At 41.8% G+C, this 23,802-nt stretch overlaps 2 protein-coding genes across 5 annotated transcripts in view; one reads left to right on the top strand and one right to left on the bottom strand.

Moving 5' to 3' along the window:
• The window catches only part of LOC119783685 (perforin-1-like), a 36,648-nt gene extending 22,551 nt beyond the window's left edge, over positions 1 to 14,097 (top strand). The window contains exons 1-10 of one of the 4 annotated variants that reach the window (XM_038285318.1): positions 6,216 to 6,363; positions 6,788 to 7,057; positions 7,135 to 7,214; positions 7,453 to 7,498; positions 7,598 to 7,740; positions 11,451 to 11,589; positions 11,673 to 11,753; positions 11,953 to 12,446; positions 12,538 to 12,631; positions 13,653 to 14,097. In XM_038285318.1, coding sequence (XP_038141246.1) covers positions 6,797 to 7,057; positions 7,135 to 7,214; positions 7,453 to 7,498; positions 7,598 to 7,740; positions 11,451 to 11,589; positions 11,673 to 11,753; positions 11,953 to 12,446; positions 12,538 to 12,631; positions 13,653 to 13,862 — 1,548 coding nt within the window. In that variant the 5' untranslated portion in view covers positions 6,216 to 6,363; positions 6,788 to 6,796 and the 3' untranslated portion in view covers positions 13,863 to 14,097. Of the gene's footprint in view, positions 1 to 6,215; positions 6,364 to 6,787; positions 7,058 to 7,134; positions 7,215 to 7,452; positions 7,499 to 7,597; positions 7,741 to 11,450; positions 11,590 to 11,672; positions 11,754 to 11,952; positions 12,447 to 12,537; positions 12,632 to 13,652 lie in introns of those variants that run through there. The other 3 variants (XM_038285316.1, XM_038285315.1, XM_038285314.1) reach the window with 3 other exon arrangements.
• A 1,022-nt stretch (positions 14,098 to 15,119) lies between these two features.
• On the bottom strand, positions 15,120 to 23,108 carry pin1 (peptidylprolyl cis/trans isomerase, NIMA-interacting 1). Its single transcript, XM_038285359.1, has 5 exons — positions 22,952 to 23,108; positions 22,012 to 22,094; positions 18,892 to 19,000; positions 16,043 to 16,153; positions 15,120 to 15,936 (listed from the first exon to the last, which is right to left on the bottom strand). Exons 1-5 carry the CDS (start codon positions 23,007 to 23,009, stop codon positions 15,827 to 15,829), a joined length of 471 nt encoding a protein of 156 aa, XP_038141287.1. The 5' UTR covers positions 23,010 to 23,108; the 3' UTR covers positions 15,120 to 15,826.
• Positions 23,109 to 23,802: the final 694 nt, after the last annotated feature.

Here is a 23,802-nt window from a genome sequence, read left to right on the forward strand (position 1 = left end):
GACATGTGTATCGATTTTAGGCACAAGACCTGCAACCCCTCTACAACCATTATAAACGGGCAAGACATTGAAATTGTTTATCAGTATAAATATCTTGGGTCTATCATAGATAACAAATTAACTTTCAACAGCAACACAGACATGCTATGTAAGAAAGGGCAGCAGCGCTTATACTGCCTAAGAAAGTTAGCCAGGTTTCAGGTTGACAAAACTCTAATGAGCATGTTCTACTGATCTTTTATATAGTCCATACTTACCCTCTCTGCAATCTGCTTGTACGCTCTTGTTAATGTAAAGAACAAAAATGCCATGTCTAAGATTATTAAGGTGTGCAGTAAGATCATGGGTGTTCAACAGAAAAACATGACTGAAATGTATGAAGATCAGGTAATCAGGAAGGCTAAGTCCATTTTGGATAATTATACCCATCCCCTACATAACAAATTTCAGTTTCTACCCTCTGGTTCCCGTTTTAAATACCCACCAGTTTGGGAAAAAAGCTAATTAAAACCTACCCAACTGTTATTGAGAGTTGTAGTTACTGGATATCCATTATTAGATGGAAAAGGAATATAAATTCAAACATGAGATCAGCAACTCACCGTAGTAAAAAATAAAAAATATTGTCCAGAAACTAATACATGTCCCTTAAATGTACTTTGTGGGTGTGTGTGTTACTTGCAGTCTGTCGAACCGGGGTCGCTCCAACTGCTTCTTTACTAGTCAGTAGATTAACCTCGCTTAGGTGCGTGGTATCCTCTTTGCTGAGAATGACTTCTGCCCCATGGTTGTAGACTCCTCTCTGTCCTCCCTGGCCTCCATGGTAGGGTAGTGGACCCCCATTATGAACTGAGCTTCTGCCACATCCTCCTCTGCCCCCACGTTTTTTGTGTGGACAGTTTCTGGCCCAGTGATCACGTTTGCCACAGATGTAGCAGTAACCCTCATTTGGAGAGCTGATCTTGTCTGCATGGAGAACATTTTGAACATTTCAGTGGTAGTTTTGGAGGAGGGTCAGCTGTACCTCAGGCTGTTATTTTCTTTTTCCGTTGCACGTTTCTATCTCAGTTACTCAACTGTCCTCACCGCGGTCCCTCCTTGAATGAGGAGCTGGTCCATACGGGGCTGTTCGCAGTCTGTTGAGGATAGTGGCTCCTACTCAGTGACCATGGAGCAAAGGTGATAGATGGATCCCCGCAGTTGGCCCCAGGGATAATAGAGTCTGGTTGTGAGTCGGGGGTCAAATGATTGTCTCAGATCGCCACCGTCGTCTTCCTCCCCTGGTTCAGCTCTCTAAGAACCAGGGTAATAAAAATTGTCCTCTTTTAGAAAAGGATTTGTAGCCTTCGGTTGATAAGGTGGAGGTGGAGCAGAGAGCAGCAGGCTTGTGGTAAACTGGGATACAGGCTGGAGGTGCTCAGTGGTGCCGTTGGAGACGAAGCTGCGGCCACAACAGCCAAAGCAGAAAAGTATAAGAGAAAAGAAAGATGTGCATTAGTAAATAGAACAACAGTAAATTTTCTTAAATTGTTCCTGTCATTATATTAAATATTATATTGTATTATGAGATGTTTTTATTTTTCTTATTTTTTCCTTTTCTTATTTTGAGCTGTCATAAATACTCCGGTTCGTTGTTTTCCCTTTTTATTTTGTGGCAACACTCTGTCTACCTTCCTCAGTAAGACATACAACCTTGGTCTTAAAAAAGACTTACCCTCAGCCTATTTAAGGCCTACATTTATTCTCGGCCTATTAAGGTAAGAGACCTACAAGTTTTCCTCGGTCTGTCGACCTACCCTCAGCCTATAAAAGGCCTACCTCGTTCAGTCTTTTGACTGCCTGCTTAATGTTATAACGATATTTTAGTCATTCTTTTATTTTTTACCTTTAAAGGAGTTTGTTAGTTTTCTTCCTCTCTCAGTCTCCCGAAGTGATTGTCCTGTCGAGATCGATCGACTCGGTGGTGTCAGAGTCTTGGTCTGTTTGTTCCTGTTTTTCTTGGTTTTCCATTTGTTGTCCTCTGCTGCCCTCTCGTGTCCTCCCTTGCTCTGTTTTTCTGTTCTGCCTGCACCTGTTTTCAATTCCCTGGTCAGCTCTCTCTTTGTCTCTGTCCCCTTTAAAAGCCCTCCCTCTTCAGTTCCTGTTTGCTGGATCCTCGTCTAACATCTCGTCAAACTTCTGTCTGTGTACCTCGTCTCTCCCTGGCTCCTAGTTTGGGTTTACCCCTGATATCTCCTTGGTTCAGGTTTGTTTGCTGTTTTCTGTTGGACTCTGATTCCTGCCCCTGGATCTGTGAACTTTAATAAACCAACTTTAATTCACCTCTGCCAACTGGTCTCTGCATTTGGGTCCTCCAAACAAACACCGCCTCATGACAGAAGGATCCAGCCAACAAGATGGACCCAGCAGAGAACCAGGCATGTGAACTCCTCAGAGCTCCCCAAATACAGGAGTCTGACCTCTGGAGCTTTTTTTATGGGGAGAGAGAAGATTTTTTTTGTACCTGCCACCACCATCAGCTCCAAGAGCCCCTCGGCGGGGGCTCCAAGCCTCCAAGGCCCCTCAGCGGGCGCTCCAAGCCTCCAAGGCCCCTCAGCGGGCGCTCCAAGCCTTCAAGGCCCCCTCCATGGTGGTTCCTGTGCCGCAGTGGACGGCCCCTTCGGAGCCTGTTCCTGTTCCTGAGCCGCAGTGGGCTGCCCCGTCCGAGCCTGTTCCTGTTCCTGAGCTGCAGTGGGCGGCCCCGTCCGAGCCTGTTCCTGTTCCTGAGCCGCAGTGGGCGGCCCCGTCCGAGCCTGTTCCTGTTCTTGAGCCGCAGTGGGCGGCCCCGTCCGAGCCTGTTCCTGAGCCGCAGTCGACGGCTCCCTCTGAGCCTGTTGCAGAGCAGCAGAAGCGGAGGCGGCGTCCTCCTCGATGCTTTCTGCTGAAGCGGAGGCGGCGTCCTCCTCGGTGCTTCCTGCTGAAGCGGAGGCGGCGTCCTCCTCGATGCTTCCTGCTGAAGCGGAGGCGGCGTCCTCCTCGGTGCATCCTGCTGAAGCGGAGGCGGCGTCCTCCTCCGAGGTTCCTGCAGCATTGGAGACGCTGGCCTCCAGAGCGTCTGCCTCGCCTCCGGCCCCGCGGCCGGCCTCCAGAGCGTCAGCGTCGCCTCCGGCCCAGCGGCCGGCCTCCAGAGACTGTGCCTCAGCTTCGGCCATGCGGCCAGCCTCCAGAGACTCTGCCTCAGCTCCGGCCCCGCCGCCGGCCTCCAGAGACTCTGCCTCGCCTCGCCTCCGGCCACAGGGGCAGGCCTCCAGAGCGTCTGCCTCGCCTCCAGCCCCGCGGCCGGCCTCCAGAGCGTCTGCCTCGCCTCCAGCCCCGCGGCCGGCCTCCAGAGCCTCAGCGTCGCCTCCGGCCCCGCGGCCGGCCTCCAGAGACTCTGCCTCAGCTCCGGCCATGCGGCCAGCCTCCAGAGACTCTGCCTCAGCTCCGGCCCCGCGGCCGGCCTCCAGAGACTCTGCCTCGCCTCCGGCCCCACGGCCGGCCTCCAGAGACTTTTCGTTGCCCTCGCCCACCCTGGGTGGCTTATTTTTTGTTTTCAGACTCTGTTTTGTTTTCGTGCCTGCCTCCCTGGTTCCCCCTCCGCCCACCCTGGGTGGGTTGTTTTCTGTTTTTTGACATTTTAGGGCGTCTGGGATCCGCCCTTAAGTGGGGGGTACTGTCAGAGTCTTGGTCTGTTTGTTCCTGTTTTTCTTGGTTTTCCATTTGTTGTCCTCTGCTGCCCTCTTGTGTCCTCCCTTGCTCTGTTTTTCTGTTCTGCCTGCACCTGTTTTCAATTCCCTCGTCAGCTCTCTCTTTGTGTCTGTCCCCTTTAAAAGCCCTCCCTCTTCAGTTCCTGTTTGCTGGATCCTCGTCTAACATCTCGTCAAACTTCTGTCTGTGTACCTCGTCTCTCCCTGGCTCCTAGTTTGGGTTTACCCCTGATGTCTCCTTGGTTCAGGTTCGTTTGCTGTTTTCTGTTGGACTCTGATTCCTACCCCTGGATCTGTGAACTTTAATAAACCAACTTTAATTCACCTCTGCCAACTGGTCTCTGCATTTGGGTCCTCCAAACAAACACCGCCTCATGACAGGTGGAGCATCAGAAGTGTCCTCCTTCTCTAAAATTGGCCTATTTGAGGTAGACGAAAAACCCAGATGGTTTTGGTGATAGGCCCTTCTTCTAGAATCCACCGAGCGAGACAGATCAGCACAGGATCCTACCAGCAACGCCAATTTGTGAAGTAAAAATGAGTGTTGAGAGGCAATACGCAAGGAAGAAAAGGTTTTATCTTACTCTGCATGGGAGAACGACAAAAACAGCTGAACCATTAGTGTGGCTCTTGCGAGGTAGCTTTCCACCCCTGCTTATAAGGAGACTCCACACACACGTCAGTGTGTGAGTGTGTGTGTGAATGGGTGAATGAATGTAGTGTAAAGCGCTTTGGTCAAGTCTCCTAACTTGAATAAAGGCGCTATATAAGTACATGCCATTTACCATTTACACGAACAATGAGTCTTCCTAAGAAAAACACTTTAATTCATCAGGGACATCAATTCAATCAGATAAACATTTCAGACAACTGAAACAGGACGTGATAATCATAAGGACATGTTTATCTATGTTTCCCCCTTATCTAAACTATGGAAAAATACTGCTTCTTTTCACACTTCCTTCCTTTTCCTACATCTCAGAATAAAGAATGGAACAGTGTTACTTTTATTTAATCAAGAAAAAGCACAGTCTAATAATCCGATTCACAGACACATTTCACGCATTTCAGAGCTCCCAGATCTGTGTGTACATCCATCCATCCATCCATTTTCTGACATGCTTAATCCCAAGCGGGGTCACGAAGGGTGCTGGTGCCTATCCCCAGCTGTCTACAGGCGAGAGGCGGGGTACACCCTGGACAGGTCGCCAGTCCATCGCAGATTTGTGTGTACATGGTGCGTTTAAATGCTGGTGGAAAGCTGGGTTTTCTGACTTTTGTTTAAATTTTTTCTACTTTTTCATTATTCTATGGTTGTTTATTTACATTCATTTCCAGGCTATTTTTTTTCCTTGGTCATCAACACGCCAGACTGGAGATGTGACAGGCATCCCGGGCCACAGGCAGCTACGCTCTACCCCTTATATTCATTCAGCTAGCTAATCTGAGTCGTTCAATTCCATTACGAGAGCGAGATCATCTGTGGTAGTAGCACTAGACATCTTCCAGGCATGTGAGGAAAACTAGCAGCAGTTCAGTGGACAGGATGAATGAGTGGTAGCCGGATGACGTCATACACGCGCCGCTTTGTTTTTAATAGATATTAATATAAAAAATATAAGCGCGAATGTCTGGCGGACAGTGATTCGCCTACATGTTATAAACTGACTGACCATAAATGATAAATTATGAGTTTAGCTTGTGCCTTCAAGTCGTTGCCCATAGGAAGACATTACTTGAATATAACCTAACCGAATATCTTCAGAACAGCTCCAAATGACACAAAACTCATATTGGTGAGTAGAACATGATGTAATAACGTCAAATCAAGGGCCAAATTTAAAAAAAAACAACGCATTTTTCCTTTAATCTTTAAGCCCTTTCGGAGCCAGGTAAACATCTAATATATCTGTTAAAATCAAATATATGTTTAAAGTTTTAGGTGCTAGAAGAAAAAAATTAATTGCTTTTTTATTTATACTTAATGATAAGCATTAGAATGCCCAGTTGCCTTTTGCCTTTCTGTCATTTAGTTTCAAGATGACAATGGTGGTCTTTGATCAAGTTTAATCATTCATTTCTTTTTTCAACAACCAGAGTTTCCACAATAACAACAAAATCAACTACTGCCCCTGTTGTAGAAGAGCAAACTGTTCTGTAACTTAAATTCAGAACTCTGTCCAGGAAGTTTTCACTAAAATAATTTACTTTTTTTAACCTTTACACTAAACTAATACATTTAATCCAAAATCCTGATCACCAATACTTTAATTCTGTCCACTATAATATACACTGTTTCATTTTGAAAAAAAGGGAAACATTTGGTAAATATCTCAACATTTGGAAATGTTCTCATGTTATCTCCTATTTGGATATTATACAAACAGAAAGGGGGGAAAAAGTGCCTTATGTAATATTTACCTTTACTAATAAGCTTATCATCTTTAATTATTAAGCTTTACCAAGGACATTTCCTTTAATCTCTATCAATATCAGATGGTTCTATGTTTGTTAAGCCAACCATATATCTTTGGAGCTTTTGGTCCTCCTCTTTCTGTCCTCTTTATAAACTGTGGTCTTCAGCTCATTTTCCTCAGGTCTTGCTTGAGCTGCTGAATCTGGAAGTGGCTCTTCAACAGTAGGTTTTTCAACTTTTGCAAATGCTTGAAACTACTAAAACTAGCACTGTTTCAATCTTCAACCAAAAGATAAGACTATAAGGAGTCGATTTGATCATATTTGCTAGTTCACTGCTGTATGACGGAGAAAATAAAGTTCAGCTGGCTTTTATGATGACTGAAAGACTTATATTACTTCTGAATTTATAGTATTACAGTAAATGTTTTTTCTTTTAGCTTTACTAACTTGTAATTGAAAACTGAGAAAGCTTAATATCTTGAATAACAGCCATATTAGTATTAGTAAACTCACGATTTTGCATATGGACTATTTTAAAGTTAATTTCTGATGAGGTATAAATATGCCTAACATTCACTCTTTATAGTACTAGCCATCTACTCTGAAACAGCAGTGATTCATGAACTTTTCCATTTCTTTTTTAGCCCCTAATCATGGCCGTCTGCTCAACCTTGATGCCTCTTCTGCTAAGCCTCCTCCTGTTTCCCTGCTCTGTTCTCTGCTGTCAGACTGGGACTAAAGCCCAATGTGATGCTGCTCCATTTGTACCAGGCCACAACCTGGTAGGAGAAGGTTTTGATGTGGTCACACTGCGCAGAAAAGGCGCTTATGTGATTGACTTTAAGACTTACCTGAGCTCCGGTGGCAGCTGTACCCTCTGCTCCAACCCTCTTCAAGGGAACAAGCTCCAGAAAGTACTGTCAAATCTGAAATAAACACTATTGTGTATTTCATTTGTCAAATAATAATCATGCTGCTGTTTTATTTCAAGCTACCATCTTCTGTAGTGGACTGGCGTGCATTCAGCACATGCAGTGCTGATATCTACAACAGTTTTCACACTTCTTCGAGGTACAGTGTCCCAAAAATATCATAACTAGGATTTAGATACTTCATTGATTTTCTGGAGAAATATTTGTTCTTAAATTGCTACTACTTCATGAAAATAGCTTTTCCTCATTTTCTCACATTAATACAACAAAACAAAACCTACTTTATAGACAGTTACCATCCTCACAATTCTACTTTTCTTCTTGTTATTTGCTTGATGTTTTGACACGCTGTAATTCATACTAATATGTGCCAACAGCTCGCTGGTTAATACTTACACAACCCAAGACAGCGATGACTGGACGGTAAAAACATTTCAGAACTACTTTGAACACAGAATGTCAGAAGTTCATCCCTTATCAAACAACTAAAAAGCCTTTTTTGTCTTTCTGTTTTTTTATTAGTTTGGACTGGATGTAGATTATAACGTCTCTGGCAGTCTTCAGGTGGGAGGAACCCGCTCCTCTGCCTATAATTTTGCTTCTGAGCGAACGAGAGAGGACCGATACACTTTCAGCACCCACAGGGTCACCTGTGCCCATTATCGGTAATAATAATACATTTTATTTAACAGCGCCTTTCTAGACACTCAAGGTCACTTTACAAATAATACAAAAAATAAATAAAAAGAGATGAAAATACAAAATACAGATACAGGAACATAAAACAACAGAGAACAAAAAAAACAATTATGGATAGGGAAAAGAGCAGTGTATTCACAGATAAGCGAGCTGGAACAGATGGGTTTTGAGTCTGGCTTTGAATAAGGGGAGAGTGTCAATACTGCGGAGGTCGGGAGGAAGTGAGTTCCAGAGCTGTGGAGCAGAGCGGCTGAAGGCTCTGCTCCCCATGGTGACAAGTCGAGCTGGAGGTACAGTGAGGTGGATGGAGGAGGAGGATCTAAGGGAGCGGGAGGAGGTGGCAATGTGAAGGAGGTCTGACAGATATGAAGGAGCAAGGTTATGGATGGCTTTGAAAGTATAGAGAAGGATTTTGAATTGAATTCTGAATTGAACTGGGAGCCAATGGAGTTGGTGAAGAACAGGGGAAATATGATGGAAGGAGGGGGTTCTGGTGATGACACGAGCTGCTGAGTTCTGAAGAAGTTGAAGTTTATGGAGAGATTTATGAGGGAGGCCAAAAAGAAGAGAATTGCAATAATCAATACGGGAGGTGATGAGGCTGTGGATAAGGACAGAGGCAGTATGAGTGGTGAGGGAGGAACGGAGACGGTTAATGTTGCGAAGGTGGAAGTATGCAGACCTGGTAATTTTATTTATGTGAGACTGAAAGGAGAGGGAAGAGTCGAGGATGACACCCAGACTCTTGACCTGAGGGGAGGGGGAGACTAAGGAGTTGTCAATGGGTAGTGAGAAACTTTTGATTTTTGATAGGATGGATTTAGTGGCAACGAGGAGGAGTTCTGTTTTATCACTGTTTAGTTTAAGGAAGTTTGAGGTGAACCAGTCTTTAATTTCAAGTAGGCAGTTAGTAAGGGACAAGGGGGGGAGAGAGGAAGTGGGTTTACTGGATAAATAAAGCTGGGTGTCATCCGCATAACAGTGAAAGTGAATGTTGAATTTCCGGAAAATACTGCCAAGGGGAAGAAGGTAGGTGATGAAGAGGAGGGGGCCAAGAACTGAGCCTTGAGGAACACCAGAAGTGACAGGGGAAGGGTGCGAAGTGAAAGATTTGAGCTGAATAAACTGAGTGCGGTCGGAGAGATATGAGCGGAACCATTCAAGAGGGATGTGAGAGATGCCAAGAGAGGATAATCTATTGAGGAGAATGGGATGAGAAATGGTATCAAAGGCTGCACTGAGATCGAGAAGGAGGAGGATGGAGAGGAGTCCAGAGTCAGCAGCTATAAGGAGATCGTTTGTGATTTTTATTAGGGCAGTTTCAGTGCTATGAGAGGGGCGAAAACCAGACTGGAAAGGTTCGTAAAGACTGTTGAGGGTAAGAAAGGTGTGGAGTTGAGCAGACACAGTTTTTTCAAGTATTTTAGAGATAAAGGGAAGATTAGAAATGGGACGAAGATTATTAAAGTTAGTGGGATCAGAACCAGGTTTTTTCAGAATCGGGGAGACAGATGCAGTTTTGAAAAGTGAAGGAACAATACCAGAAGAGAGTGAAGAATGAATAATGGAAGTAATGAAGGGGAGGAGGGAGGTAAGACAGGTTTTGACCAGAGCCGTGGGGAGGGGGTCAAGAGAACAGGTAGAGGACTTGGATTTTTGAATGAGGTCAGAAATTTCAGAAGAAGTGGGCAGTAGGAAGGAGGAAAATGACTGGCTACGGGGGAGGGGCGGAGGGGAAGTGGGAGGCAAGGCGGTCATATGTAATTGCTGGTGAATGGAGCAGATTTTTTCATTAAAGAAGGTTGACAAAGAATTACAGGTCTGAGTAGAATACATGTAAGAAGGCAGGGTGTCAGGGGGGTCAAAGATCCTATGCATTATGGAAAAGAGAGACTTGGAATTTCCATCATTGGAACAGATAAGGTCAGAATAGTAATTTGATTTAGTAATGGCTATTGAATTTGAATATTGAAGTAGATGAGTTTTATGCATTTCTTTGTGTATGGAGAGACCAGTTTTTTTGTGGAGGCGTTCCAGTTGCCGACCTTTGGCTTTCATGAGGCGGAGCTCAGGAGTAAACCAAGGGGCAGAGCGGGAAAAGGATACAGACCGGGTTTTGAGAGGGGCAAGGGAATTGAGAATATTGGAAAGCCCAGAGTTGTAGTGGGTGACAAGGTGGTCCGGAGAGGAAAGAGCAGGGATTGGGATATTGTCAATGTGGGAGGATAAAATGTCTGTGTTTATGTTCTTAATATTGCGGAAGGAAATCTGGCGGACAGGCTTGATTATGGAGAGAGACAGGGAAACGTTGAAGGATAAAAGAAAGTGATCTGAAATATGGACATCATCAGCAGAACAGTTAGATGGGATTAAACCAGAGCAGCAAATCAAGTCCAGTGAATGTCCTTTTATATGGGTGGGAAAATCAACATACTGATGGAATCCAGAACTGTCCAGGCAGGAGGAAAAGTCTCTGGTGAGTGAAAGGTTTACATTGTCCATATGGATATTGAAATCACCGAGGAGAATGACATTAGGAGAGAGAGTAGTCAGGTGGGTAAGTAGTATGGATAATTCGTTTAAAAAGTCACTATGTGGTTTGGGGGGACGGTAGACTATGGAAATAAATATTGGAGTAGGGCCAGGCAGTTCAAATGCAAAGCATTCCATAGAGCGGAAAACAGGAATAGAAACAGGCAACAACTTCCACTTCTCGCGATGAAGTAACGCGAGACCTCCCCCGCGACCGGAAACACGAGGAAGAGAGTGGTAAACAAACCCAGGTGGAGAGGAGGCGTTGAGCTGGGAGAAGTCTTTAGGTTGTTGCCACGTCTCCGTGAGGCAGAGGAAGTCCAGCTTACGGTCATTGATGAGATCCTGGATGAGCTGACCCTTGTTTGTGAGAGAGCGGATATTCAGGAGTCCAAAGTTGACAGGAGAGTTGATATGACCGGAGGCGGGGCTTGCTGCCTTAGCCAGGCTAGCAAGCGAACTGAAGTCAGCGGTCCGACCGGGATATCGGCGAGAGCGGCGTGAAGTGGACCAGAATGATGGTATTGGATTGGAGTCATCGATGTGGAAATTCCGACGGGATCCGCGGTGGATGTATCTCCGGCGGGGAAGGAGCATGATCTCCGGGTGTAGCTGGAGAACTGGCGGTGGAGGCGCAGACAGAAGCCCACGGAGCAGGAGGAGATCAGCAGCCGAATACTGGAACAGACCAGCCCCAGGTCGGTGTAGAATGGAGAGGACAGTCCAGAGGAGGATACACCAGATGTAGAACTTGGAGGTTGACATTGTTAACGGCAGCGGGTGGCTAACCAACAGCAGCAACGGCGTCGAGTCAGGAGAACAGTTGGAGAGTGAGGTTAGTTAAACACACTCAGACACAAAAACAACGGGATGGCAGCGGGAGTTAGGATGATCAAAGCGAAGGCAAGTGTCTTTGCTCTCACTTGAATGTGAGTACACGGCCCAAAGTGTCGTAAAAACGTTGAAAAATACTTAAAAACAGGTAGCGGAGAGCAGCGGCTGCAAAAACGCGCCAGCGTCCACTCAGCGCATGCGCACTTTAGAATAAACGGTAGAATAAACGGTAGAATAAACTTTACATTCAGAGGTCGTATTCATTAAAATGGATAATGGTCTAATGGTCTAACTTTCTCTTGGTGTTTAGTTTCCGTGTGTCAAGCACTCCATCCCTCAGCCCAGAATTTAAATCCCACTTAAGCAGACTGCCAAGTCGCTTTGACTCCACCACTGCTGCTGCGTACAAGGATGTCCTGAACATCTACGGCACACACTACATCAGACAGGTGAGAACTCAGAAGCAAAGAACTCCTTTAATTCACAAATATAGAAGGAAAACTTTTTAGACAAACATAAAACTTTGTATCAGGTGGATCTTGGGGGCCGAATTAGAAGAGTGACGTCTTCACGCACGTGTTTGTCCTCCCTTAATGGCCTGACCTCAGATGAGGTAGAAAATTTCACATTTAAGAATATCAAATTTATTCCAGTTTGTAAGCCATTGTGATAAAACATTGAATGTGTGCAAATAATACACAATCTGCCTTTTCAACCTAAAAATTATAAAAGATAGAAATAGAAAACAACATTTGCATTCCACAATATTTGCGGTGAATATTAATTATATCATTTTTCCTTTTGTTATTCAGGTCCACTCCTGTTTATCAAGGGGTATTTCTGTCGGCCTTGGGAAGATTTCACTTTCTAGTGTCTCTAGTTCTTGCAAAAATGTTCTAGAAAACCATGACTCTTCCACCCAATACAGCTCCGGTCTCCACATACACTACACTGAAGTATCAGGAGGAAAGGGTTGGTTGGGGGAGTTTTCAATTTCTAAAAACGATTCTACTGGCTTCTCAACTTGGATGAAAAGCCTAAAAAATGATCCAGATGTTGTTTGGTACTCCCTCCGCCCACTTTATGAGCTAATGCCAAGCAGCTCACAAAAGACAGGGATGAAGGTTGCTATTGAGCAATATTTGGAGAGCAATGCTATGAAGGTCTCACCTAAAGAACCAACCTGTTCTGGTGTTCCCAACCTGGGCACCAACTGCTGTCCAAGGGAGGCCTCAAAGGGGACCCTGTCTGTGACCATTGTCCGAGGCTGGGATCTCAAAGGAGATCCAGTTGTGAAAACTAAAGCGTGAGTTGATGCACAGTACAAAAATTGAGATCTTTCTGCCATTCATAAAAGCAGTTTTTTGATATCTTGTTTTCTTTCTTTCTGTTCTCAGTTTTGTTAAGATGTGGTATGGCTCCATATACCACCAGACCAGCACAATCAAATCAAACAATCCAACTTGGAATGCTGTGTATAATTTGGGCCATGTAAGTATAATTGCTCATTTTAGATTAGCTGAGACTCTTCTTGACTTACGTTTTTACCCAACTCACTTCAGGGGGCGCTGTGGAGTCATTTGATGACGGCCATTTCTTATTCCATTAAAATTATGCGATTTCAAGTTTCAAGTTTCATGACTCTTCATGTATGTTAAGCCCCCCTCAAATCCATTCAAACTGCCAAAAGAAAAATAATAAGAAACCTTACAATTACAATAGGCCTACGCAGCGCTTTGCTGCTCTGGCCTAATAATAACATTAATAATAACAATACACGCTACAGATACCAGCTCACTTATTTTTGTAAATACACTGCTCTTGTCCTTCCCCGTAACTGTTTTTATGTTCCTGTATTTGAATTTTTGTATTTTCATTTTTAATGTCTGTAAAGTGACCTTGAGTGTCCAGAAAGGCACTGTTAAATAAAATGTATTATTATTATTATACAATAGGCCTTCGCTTGGGGCTGGTCATTTTAGTCATTCTAGGGGGCGCTGTAGAGAAAGTAAGCCACGCCTACCAATTATTGGCCTAGATTCCTGTGTGGGCTTAAACAGGTTCCATCATAGAAAATTTGGTGCAGACTGAAGGATCTATCAGGAGATGAGAGCCAAAAGTATGTTCATGGCGAAACGCATCACTTTGCCAGGTCTCCATGGCAACACCATTCAACTAAAACTCTCTATGCCTTAAACAAAGTTAGACCAGCATGTTTTCTGCCTTCTGACCTAGTTTGAAGGTGAAGATATTAAAAAGGACAGAAAGGGACCCTCCTAAGTGAAAAAAGTGACTTTCCTCCCTCAGGGGGAAAAAGTTTAGATTACAGCAAGTGGTCATTTTGGCCCAAAGTGAAAAACAGTAACTCTTAAATAAACCGTTCAAAGTCTAAAATAGTTTTTTGATCAGAATCATATCCATTTTTTTTTTTTTTTTTAATTAACACTGGAAATAAAAAAGAAAACCCAAAGTGGAACGCTTCATTAACTACATTTAACAAATTATTTTATAGGTGGACACACAAATAGACCTAAAAATTGAGGTTTGGGACCAGGACCCTGCAAAAGATGACCGTATCATTTCGTGCACCAAGCAACTGAGCCAGGGGAGCCGCTCTTTCACCTGCTCTGGGAAGGGAAACGTAGAGGTGAAATACTCTCTGAAGTGTGATTCCTACCTCACTGGAGACAGATGCGACAAGTATAAACCTGCTCCTCAGTAAAAAAACTGGACTTCATCAGTTAATTCATTGACCTTACTACTTTATGTAGCACTATAATTCATTATCTTTATACAAAGTCGATTGATTTAATTTCTATAATCCATAATTTTACAGATTTGATTTCATGCTTTTTTTAATTGTAAACATCTGTAATTGTACTTTACATAAATGTTAATAATTAACTGTTACAATTTCCACTTTTCCCTTTGGAACCAATAAAGTCATTTTGAGCTGACCCGATTATTATTTTTTTTTTATCTACTACACTGTTGGAAACAATATTACCTTCATAATTACACGTTGTATACTTTACCTGGGTGAACCAAAATCTTTATTGATGTTTCAACAGATTTTTTAGATTTAATCAGTGAGATCTTCTAGGAGCCCTGATCTGAATCTTTTGGAGCATCTTTGGAAGGAGCTAAAACCTTCCATCAGGCACCCTTCAAACCTCAGAAAACTAGTAGTGGACCAGAATACCTGCTGAGAGGAGCAGAAGTATCATTGACAGTTTCAGGATTTATTCCAAATGATGGCCTCAAAAGGTTGTGCAACAAAATATTAAGGAAACCATCATTCTTGACCAGGCCTGAATTGGTTGAACACCAATATCTGACCTTCATTGTTACTATTTCATATATGGTACATGTGCCACATTGTTTTAAAAACCATTATTACATAAAAACAATATACCTGAAAGCCTGCCACAATCACAAAGACCATGGAGGGCATGAGCTCAGCAAAGAATTAAAATTATTCAGATCTGCCATAGACAGATTGCTCCCAAATCCTGCCCTACAAAATAGGCACTTTCCTGATAAAAGAACTCTTGACTGACTTGGCTTATTTTTCTGACAAATTCAATCAGAGCGCTCTCTGACGACCAGTCGCCTGGAACGCTCGTTGAACAGAGCATCGCTTTGGACAGATATGCACAGGTTTCACAAACAACCTCCTCCCCACACTCTCGTCAGTGCAATCGCAGTAGTTCTAGTACGCACATGATGCATGAATTATTGTACTGCCTGCTCACTTTCACTCGCATAAAAAAACAAAAAAACACCACCTTGCATAGTCTAAAGTCCGGGATAATTTATCGGACTTGCAGGCATCCGTGAACAACTATCTATATCAGGGAGACCCTCGAACTTCCGGGAGACTTGGGATGTCTGAATTTGTTAGGGTATAAGTAGATTTAAAGTAACAAGCTGGAAGCTTTAAAAAAAAAAGTAAGGCAACAACAAATGACAAAGAAACTGTTGTATTTATAGTTTATTTCCCAGTTACAGTGTCAACAAATAATATGAATATTGATGCTTATAAAAGCTGTGGGACCCCAAGTTAAAACCTACAAGCTTTCAATGCCATTTTTAAATTAAACATGGACTTTCTAATGTATTATTTTAGATTAACAAATTGTTAGCTTTAGAATGTGGAAGAAAGTCCAGAATGTGCAGAAAAAAACCCAAATAACATCTTATTCTCCATATACAGCAATGTGTGACATCTTAAGCACATTTGAAACATCCTACTTATAATTCAGGAAAGCCTTGTTCAGATATAGGAACTGCTTTGGCACAGAACAGTAATGGAGAAGAAAGAAACAAAATCTAACAATAAATGGTTCATCTTGAAGACATGCACATGTAGGTTACAAGTTCGTCTTGCATCTGCTTATAGGGGCTCAGCCCCACACCAGGCACTGTTCATTCCATCATAGTGTTGCTATTAGATAAAAGCTTAAAAGTCTTCAGGAAAAGTCTTTTATGTTCAGAGTAATTTTAATAATCACACCTCTTCTTAAGAGATGGAACAAATAATCCCATCTAAAATATCAGTGCAGGTTGTATGATTGACGTAGTGGGGCGATGACTGCAGTTTAAACAAATGGCAAGCCTGCTTGGGTTAGTTTCAGTGAATGCATGTGGTTATAGAGAGGGAGAGAGAATTTGATGTCTCCCTTTTCAGCCAGTGCGCAAGATGATGTGAACTCCAGAGTCGGTAAAAACGGGGCCACTCATGTCTCCGACTTTAAGAGCAAAGGAGGCGTCTTCAAAAGGCTTTTGCATTTGACCTAAAGCATACAGAGACACTCAGTGCATTAGAGAAAGAAAACAGTTTTCCACGTATCAAAACAAATGAATCATGTATTCTTTTTTTGGGGCCATTAAAGGTTTCACCTCTGCCAAATACTCCAAGATCTCCACCGTTTTTCGCTGAGCTGCAGTCACTGAACTGAGAGGCTAAGCTTTCAAATTTCTCCTCTCCAGACTTGATCTGTTCGATGTATTCTGAGTGGAAAACAGGGGACAACACATGTAAAAGCATCCAAATAAATAAAATAATTAAAAATATTTTTATTAATTCCAAAATGTGTACTTTTTGCCTCTAAATTTAATGATTATGGCTAAAACACACAATGTAATTTTCTAATAATATTCAAAATTTTCATAAGAAAAGAAATTCTTTTCTGCTTCCAAACATGTCCATGTCCATGTCCCATGGAGTATTCCTACTCGATGATTGGTCAGGGCTCCTTTGTGTCAGACAGGTGTCAGACAGACAGTTGACTTCACTCAGTGTTACCATGGTAATGAGGTAATGATTTTTGTGTTAAACCCCTTTCTCACTGGCCGAAAAAAAAAACGTTTAAATCAAAGAAAAAAAAATAATCAGCTTTTAGTTGCAGTAGGAACAGCTCCTGACGGTTGTCTACCCAGGTTAAATGACCCACGTTAAAACCTCCTCGGCTCTGATTGGCATGCGGTAAGAACATTTGATCCGCTAAATGACGTGACACCATTGAACACAACGTATGGATGTTTACACACTGCGTCAGCCACGTCAAGATCTAGCAAACCGAAACAACTCTGTTTACATTCGATAAACATGGAGCAGCACTATTAAGAGGGATTTGGACAGACAAAAGAGCAAAACAATAAAGCACACTTATTATGCTCTGGCTTCCTTACATGTTGCTGTCCATTGTTTACTTTTTTGATTTCTGTCACACTGGTGACATCAGTAATGCTAAACCAGCGCGATGCTGACACCAGACATGCAGCTGTGGGGGGACACAGGCCACTCAGCTGCCAGCAAGGGGTTAGACCCAGCTTTTTTTGCAACTGGAAAAGGGAGCCAAGTGTTAGCAGGTCAATCCATGTTTACGTGGTATTTTCAGTGGGAGAGAGGCTTTAGTGTGAGCAGCTGATGGGAAATGAAATCAATAACTTCCTAAAGCTAAAGCTGAACAGAGGGAAGCATATTTGGATTTGAAATTCCCAGATAGCTGGCTGAGTTCACTATGAAGGCCTACACAGCACTTCAAGCAATTTGGATTCTTTGCTGCTCAACTAATTCTTTTAGAATCTGGGAGCCTTATTTCGAAATAAGTTCTAAACTTTACTTTAACTGAAATGAGGACGTCAAACTACAGGGGAAAAATATGGTTCTTTTTTGTCCTTAAAGCCAAGAAGCTTCTGATGCAATTTCTTTTTTCCTGAAGGGTTGTTTCCTACTACTGGTTGTCTGTGTATAGTTTTCCTGAGTCCAAATCGGTCTAAAGGGCCCAGGTCTTTCAAATTTTCTTGTAAATCACCTTTTAATTCTTTGCTTCAATAGCTACGTTTACATGGACACAACTAATCGGATTGAAGGCCTGATCAGATCAAAAATGTTTCATGTAAACATGTCAGACTGAAGATTCTAATCCGATTCGGTCCGATCGGATCTAAATTTAATTCCGAATGAGAGAGGTGGTTTTTGCCGATCGCCATTCCGATTGGCGTCCATGTAAACACCCATTCGGATCTAAAGAGTAAAATAATCTTCACTGCGCATGTGTGCGACGTCAGCGTGACGTTTTCCGCCTTGTCAACAACAGGAAACCACCGGTCGCTCTCGCTGTGAACAACATGGCGGGGGGAGTCTAGGAACGCCGACTTATAAGTTAATTTAAAGCTGCAGGAAGCAGGAATTTATCCTCCTCCTCTTCCTCTTTTCTCTCTCCACAGCCCACTCGCTCTCCCACGCCGGTTCAATCGCTCATTCTCTACATTTTCTCTCGGACATTTCGCTGCCAAACGCTTTTTTCCTCCTCTCTCCTTTTTTCTTTCCGCTCGCTCCGAGCGCATCGTTTGTCAGGCCTCCCAAAAACCAGACGCAGACAGAACTGCCAAGTTTGGCAGGAAGTTCTGCGCATGCTTAAAAGATTTAATCTGATCCAACGCTTGGTACATGTATACACACGTCATGATCGGATCATTTCATTTAGTGTCCATGTAAACGGAGATTTTGAATTTCCGATCAACCAAGGTTTGGATCGGATCGGGGAAATTTTGCGCATGTAAACGTAGCTACTGTCTCTTCAAAGATGTGGCTACTTTGGTCACTTGTACACCTTATTCTTGCACACTTTTTCCTTCCACTCAACTTCCTATTAATGGGTTTAGAAAAAGCACTCGAACTTTCTGCTTCCCTATAAATTAGCTTCTATTGACAGACTACTTATGCAGAGTACCATTGGTTTCTGCTGGATTAGTGTCAAGTCATCATGATTTTATAGGCCAGTGATCTTCGATCCTGTTCCTCGGGATGCTCTGTCCCACATATTTAAAGCTTTCCCCCCTTTCATATACAAATTTGAATAAAAGTGTGATTGTGCAAATGGAAATCCCGCTATTGTCCCACGATGGGGAAAGTCACTCTCTGCATTTTAACCCATCCCCTTGGAGAGCAGTGGGCTTCCATTGCGGTGGTTACGGTTCTTGCTCAGGAAGCCAGAATGGAGGCTGTGGGGATCAAAGCTGGTACTTGAAACCTTCTCAGAGCAGAAGCTCACTGCTCTAACCATTTCGCCAACACTCCCTCATCAGATAACAAACGTCTGAAGCCCTTGATGGCAGCTGAGGGACATGATTAAAAACCACTAATCTAGGTTATAATTAACAGAATTCCATAGTTACTTTTTTTTGTTTTAATCTCTTATGTAAAAAAATTATGTTTTACATGTTTAATAATTCCTACTTACTCTGAATGAGGTCCAAGGCTTCATCTTTGGTACGTGTGATATTTTGCTCTCTCCAGGAAGACGGACGACGTGACTGATTATGTTTCACCAACAGATGAGAGCAGCGTACCTGCATGGGGAAAAAAAAGACATAACGCATGAATAGACCAAAAATAAATCTAGAATAAAAACTTTAGAATGGTTATTGATAAGAGAGCATAAAAGGCACAGTAGCACAATTTTCTACCAGAGGTCTAAACATATAACTGTTGAAATTGTATTTACTAATATTAATCTTTCTTTTAAGGACTGGTCGGAGTAGAATTATCCAGTACAGGCTTCCGTCTGAGTGTTTTTATCCTGTTATGAACAAATAACTTGCTCATAACATACCAAACAAATTTTTTTTTTATTAAAACACTTCTAAGTGGGTTCTATTTGGTAGAAGTGACAAATGATGCACTACCAATAGTGTATGCAAGTGTGTCCCAGTGAAAAACAATACAGCTCTGTTGGTTTGGTATCCTTCATCCTTTTACATTAGAGACTGAAAACGTACAATATTGTGTTTGAAAACTGGCTTGAAACAATTAATCAGATTAATCGTGATTAATTGATTATTGAAATAATTGTCAACTAATCCAGTAAGCGATTAATCGTTAACTGGAGTATAGAGACTCTAAAACAGCTTCAGCTGACAGAGCGACCCACTTTATCCTATGCTTCTATTTTTATCCTGTCAATATTCTCTATCCAGAACTCCTCAAGTTGAAAAATTGTAGTTTCACCAGAGTGAGTTCATAGAACTGCAGCTCAGAGTGATATTGCATGGAGGCTGTAGAGGACTGGTGTATCCAGGAGACTGGATGAAAATCTGTATAAAATCTTCTTTAAGGAACCTTTGGCTGTCCGGTTATTAATCGATTAATCAAAAAAATGATTGACAGATTTATCTATTATCGAAATAATCATTAGTTGTAGCCCTAGTTGTTGCTCTAACACCAACATTTCCCCAATGTGGGACAACAAAGGGATTTTCTATTCTAGTTTTCAGCATTCTGTAAAACAACTTTAAAAATAAAAACAGAGAGGGAAACTCCCTGCTATCACTACATGCTGCTGGTTGACCACATTAAAACTTCTCATTTTGCTACAATTGGGAAAGAAAATCTCAAGACAAAACGACACATCAGTGTGACATGTCATTAAAAAATTAAATAAAATCAGTTTTAGTATCAAGCCGACAAATTTATTTAGATTCATAATGTTCTAAAATAGGAGAAGGTGGATAAAACAGAAACGATGGGAGATTCAGTAGGATTAGCTTTTTCATTAAATAAAAAAAGTATAAGCAGATATAGCCAATGCTTGTTTATAGTCAAATTATGCAGGAAAAAAAAAAACTTCAGTCAATGTAATGTTTAGATTTTCATAGATCATATTGTGCCCAAATAAGAGAATAAAGCACGGCTACATTCCCTTTAAATTACGTTGATACTTATGAGCTGTTTTTATATTGAATTCAAATTATTATTTTGTATATTTTGTATTTAATGTACTGTATGTACATCATTTATCAAGTTGAAGGAATAAAGACATAAGGGAGTCTATCTAAATTTATCAAATTGGTATGGACTCTTAAGCCTGTTGTTCGAATGGTGTTGGCAGTAAGAAGGAAACAGGACAAGGAAGCAGGTTGTTTCCTCTCAGTCGTTCATTCAGCAGGGACCTCCATAGATTTTCATCGCTGCTTAGGAGCTTTACGGATTGCCACGATTATCTACATGACACGATGTCAATAAACATAGTTTAGCAACAAAAATAAACATTTTTTGCAGTTCTTTTTTTAGAAAGCTTTAGTCTCAATTTGACCAACATCATCCATGTGCGTTTCAATCTGGTAATGACAACCATAAGGCTAACCTGATCAAAAGGTGAAGGAAGAGGAGCTAGGAGCACATACTAGAAGGTACAATCTGCAGAATATGGACTGAGGAAAGTTTTAGTTCTTTCCTACTTTCTTAATCCACTCAAGTAGCGGAGTTTAGGGATAGCTGGGCGTCTTTTCTGTTCTGTCATAGTGTCACTACTTCAGAACATGCAACATTACATCTCTCAGCTGACAGGCCTCTAGTGATTATTTTCTGTAAGGATGCACATACATTCCCAGGGATTAAAGAAAAAAAAATTCCTGAACCTGAACTTTTTCCAACACAGCCAAGAAACTCATATATGTGCGTTTATTTTCAAGCCATGCCAGGAGAGTGTGGGGGCATGGGATCAGAGGCTAAATTTGACTTATAAAAATCCCTTACCAAAAACTGCCAGAAGATGGCAAAAGTGCATTTATATCTAGTCTGAAAGAGAGGTCGTGTTCGGCGAGGAAAGCACAAAACCTTATTTTTAACTCGCATACACGGTCAGTTATTGACGCTGGTACATCAGCTGTTGCCATAGCTCCCGGGAAACGTGGAGTGTGCGTGGAACAGCAGCTTGATGACCAGGGTCTAATTCAGTTTGCGTAGCACCTTTTTGCCGCTGGATGCGTAAATAAGCATAAACGGCGCAAGGTGACTTTCCATGTAGAACTTCAGCACTGTAACAATCTATCTAGTGACTTGAGGAAGAAACGAGAGGAGGAGGTACACGTCTTTCTAAGACCCACCCCCTTCTTCTTCTGATTGGCTAATACTGTTAGTTTCAGAGCGCTCCTCTGGTACCATTGGCTGACAAACGCAAGGGGGTTTTCGATTGTCTTTTTAAAATTTATTTAGCGTCAATTTATATATGAGTGAATTTTTTTTACCCATGGGCAATCGCCACGAGCCGGAAATCCAGCCTGGGGCTGCAATACTTTAATCCCTGCATTCATAATACATGCCTGCTTCACACCAAATCCCTTCTTTGTAGAGCATTTTAAAAACAGCAAGGCTGAGCACAGTGAGACAATTGGAGGCCACTCAATAAGAGGCACAGAACAACAAGAGCAATGAGTAAAATCACAAATGAGCACTTGCCTAAAACAGTAGAATCATTAAGGTTGTAATATATTTATCATCAGTCCTATTGGGTTGTCACCAAATTAGATTAGATGTGAAATTAAAATTCATATAGTGAGAATTAAAATGATTTCAGCTCAACCTTTTCTGGTTCTCCACGGCCGTCTCCCACTGGGCGTTCCCACTGGCTGGCATTGGTGATGTGATTAAAGTAATACACTTTGCCTGGAAGAGTAAACACAGTCATAAAGATATAGTTTTTAAGTCATTTTTATCGGTAACTTAAACTGGAGATCAAGCAATATCCAACATTTTTTTTAATTTGTCAAATTTAGTGCCAAAAATAAAATCGGATTAGTAAATTATTAAAATAATTGTCAACTAATTTAGTCAGAAAGAAGAAGAGCCCATTTCATAAACATCTGTCCTTACTGGCAGATTAAAACCTGCATTTTAGCTTGACCTTTCACACCTGCAATTACTGTCTTTCTCTAAGTAATCCGATTTCAGTCACCTACCAATAACAGAATTCTGGTTACATTGCACCTTTGATATGTTTAGAATTTCGATCTGACACAGAAAGAAAACCATCTATGATGTGTTTCTATGATTTATTCATAGCAAGAAGTGGTCATCTATATACTTTGGTTCGATCTCGGGACAATCGAAAATAAAAAAATACCACACAAAAGTAAGGACAAGGCATCGTGAAACTTTCCTACCAGGTATCCCTTTCTTATTTTTCTTATGTTTGATTATTTAATTTGGGTCTCTGGCGCTTAAACGTGAGCCCCTGAACGGAATGACGTCATGCGTGGCCCTGCAGCACTAGACCTGAATGAATTAGCTCCTAAAACACAAAACATCCCAAGAGTTCAGTTCTACCTATATTAAAAATGTAACTGGTGGTTGACATTTCCACTATGCTTTTTAGCTAATCATTGTGGAATAAAGGGTTTTTTCTAATTTGATTAATGAATGCACCACGATGCACATGCAGCTAGCTAACTACCCAAGCCTACTTGCATACAAGCTCTAAGGCTTTTGGCTATGTAGTTTAACTTCAGATTATGGTTTATTACCTGAACTACGGCTCATTCTTTTCTCCCATCCGGACGGTAAATTCTCTTCGTCTGCCATGTTTGTTTTAGCTACGTTTTCAAATTTGAATTCAATGTTGCAGAGACGCAAGGCAGGAGTTTCAGCGCAGAAAACGACAGTTGGCAACTTGTTTTCGACACACGTTGTTTTCAGTACATGTCCCGCCCTAGGTTTGGCTTCCTTTCCTTTCATTGGTTAGTTATCTCTGTCAATAAAAATGTTACTTGATTTCATTGGTCCAGAGGTGAAAACGTCATTAAATCTGCTTTACGGCAAAAGCCTGACGGGAGCGTTCCAGAAAATACCAGCTACGGAGGAATATTTTTCATTCTTTTGCAACTTTCAAGGTATGTTTGAATTACTTAACTCTCAAATAAATAAACATGTGCTTAAGGGATTTTGGTTAGTATATCATACATTGGGTGTTTATTTTGTTATTATGGAATGCTGTTCTTTAATAGATTTAGTGTCGCTGTTGTTAGCCTGTGAGCTAACTTACACAGTTTCTGTGTTTTATTTAGAGATTTTCCGGAAAAATCTATGTTTTATTTAGCCTCAAGTGTGTAATGAAATTACTTTGTGTTAAACGTTGGCCTAACTAAGTCACCAATCTTCATTGAAGAAGCGAAAAAATGAATCAGGTCAGGGATCTGTCAATCGAGAATCGACTTGCACACAAGTCAAGAATAATCAATGCAAGGGTTTTAGCCTTCTTTGACGCATTGAAGCGTAATTAAATGCAATATATTTTTTCCTCATCAAAATTATTTGTTATGAGAATAAGGATGCCATCTGATTTTTCTACTTGGAGACTATGTTATATTTTCAGCCT

The sequence above is a fragment of the Cyprinodon tularosa genome, unplaced genomic scaffold (assembly GCF_016077235.1).
Source record: "Cyprinodon tularosa strain WSP-4 unplaced genomic scaffold, ASM1607723v1 ctg21, whole genome shotgun sequence".
Lineage (NCBI taxonomy): Eukaryota > Metazoa > Chordata > Actinopteri > Cyprinodontiformes > Cyprinodontidae > Cyprinodon > Cyprinodon tularosa.

Coding starts and splice junctions, on each gene's coding strand:
- pin1 (XM_038285359.1), bottom strand. CDS start 23,009: ATGGCAGACGAAGAGAATTTACCGTCCGGATGGGAGAAAAGAATGAGC. Junction 22,095..22,951: donor AAGAATGAGCCGTAGTTCAG/GTAATAAACCAT, acceptor TTACTCTTCCAG/GCAAAGTGTATTACTTTAAT. Junction 19,001..22,011: donor GCCGTGGAGAACCAGAAAAG/GTTGAGCTGAAA, acceptor TTCCCCATGCAG/GTACGCTGCTCTCATCTGTT.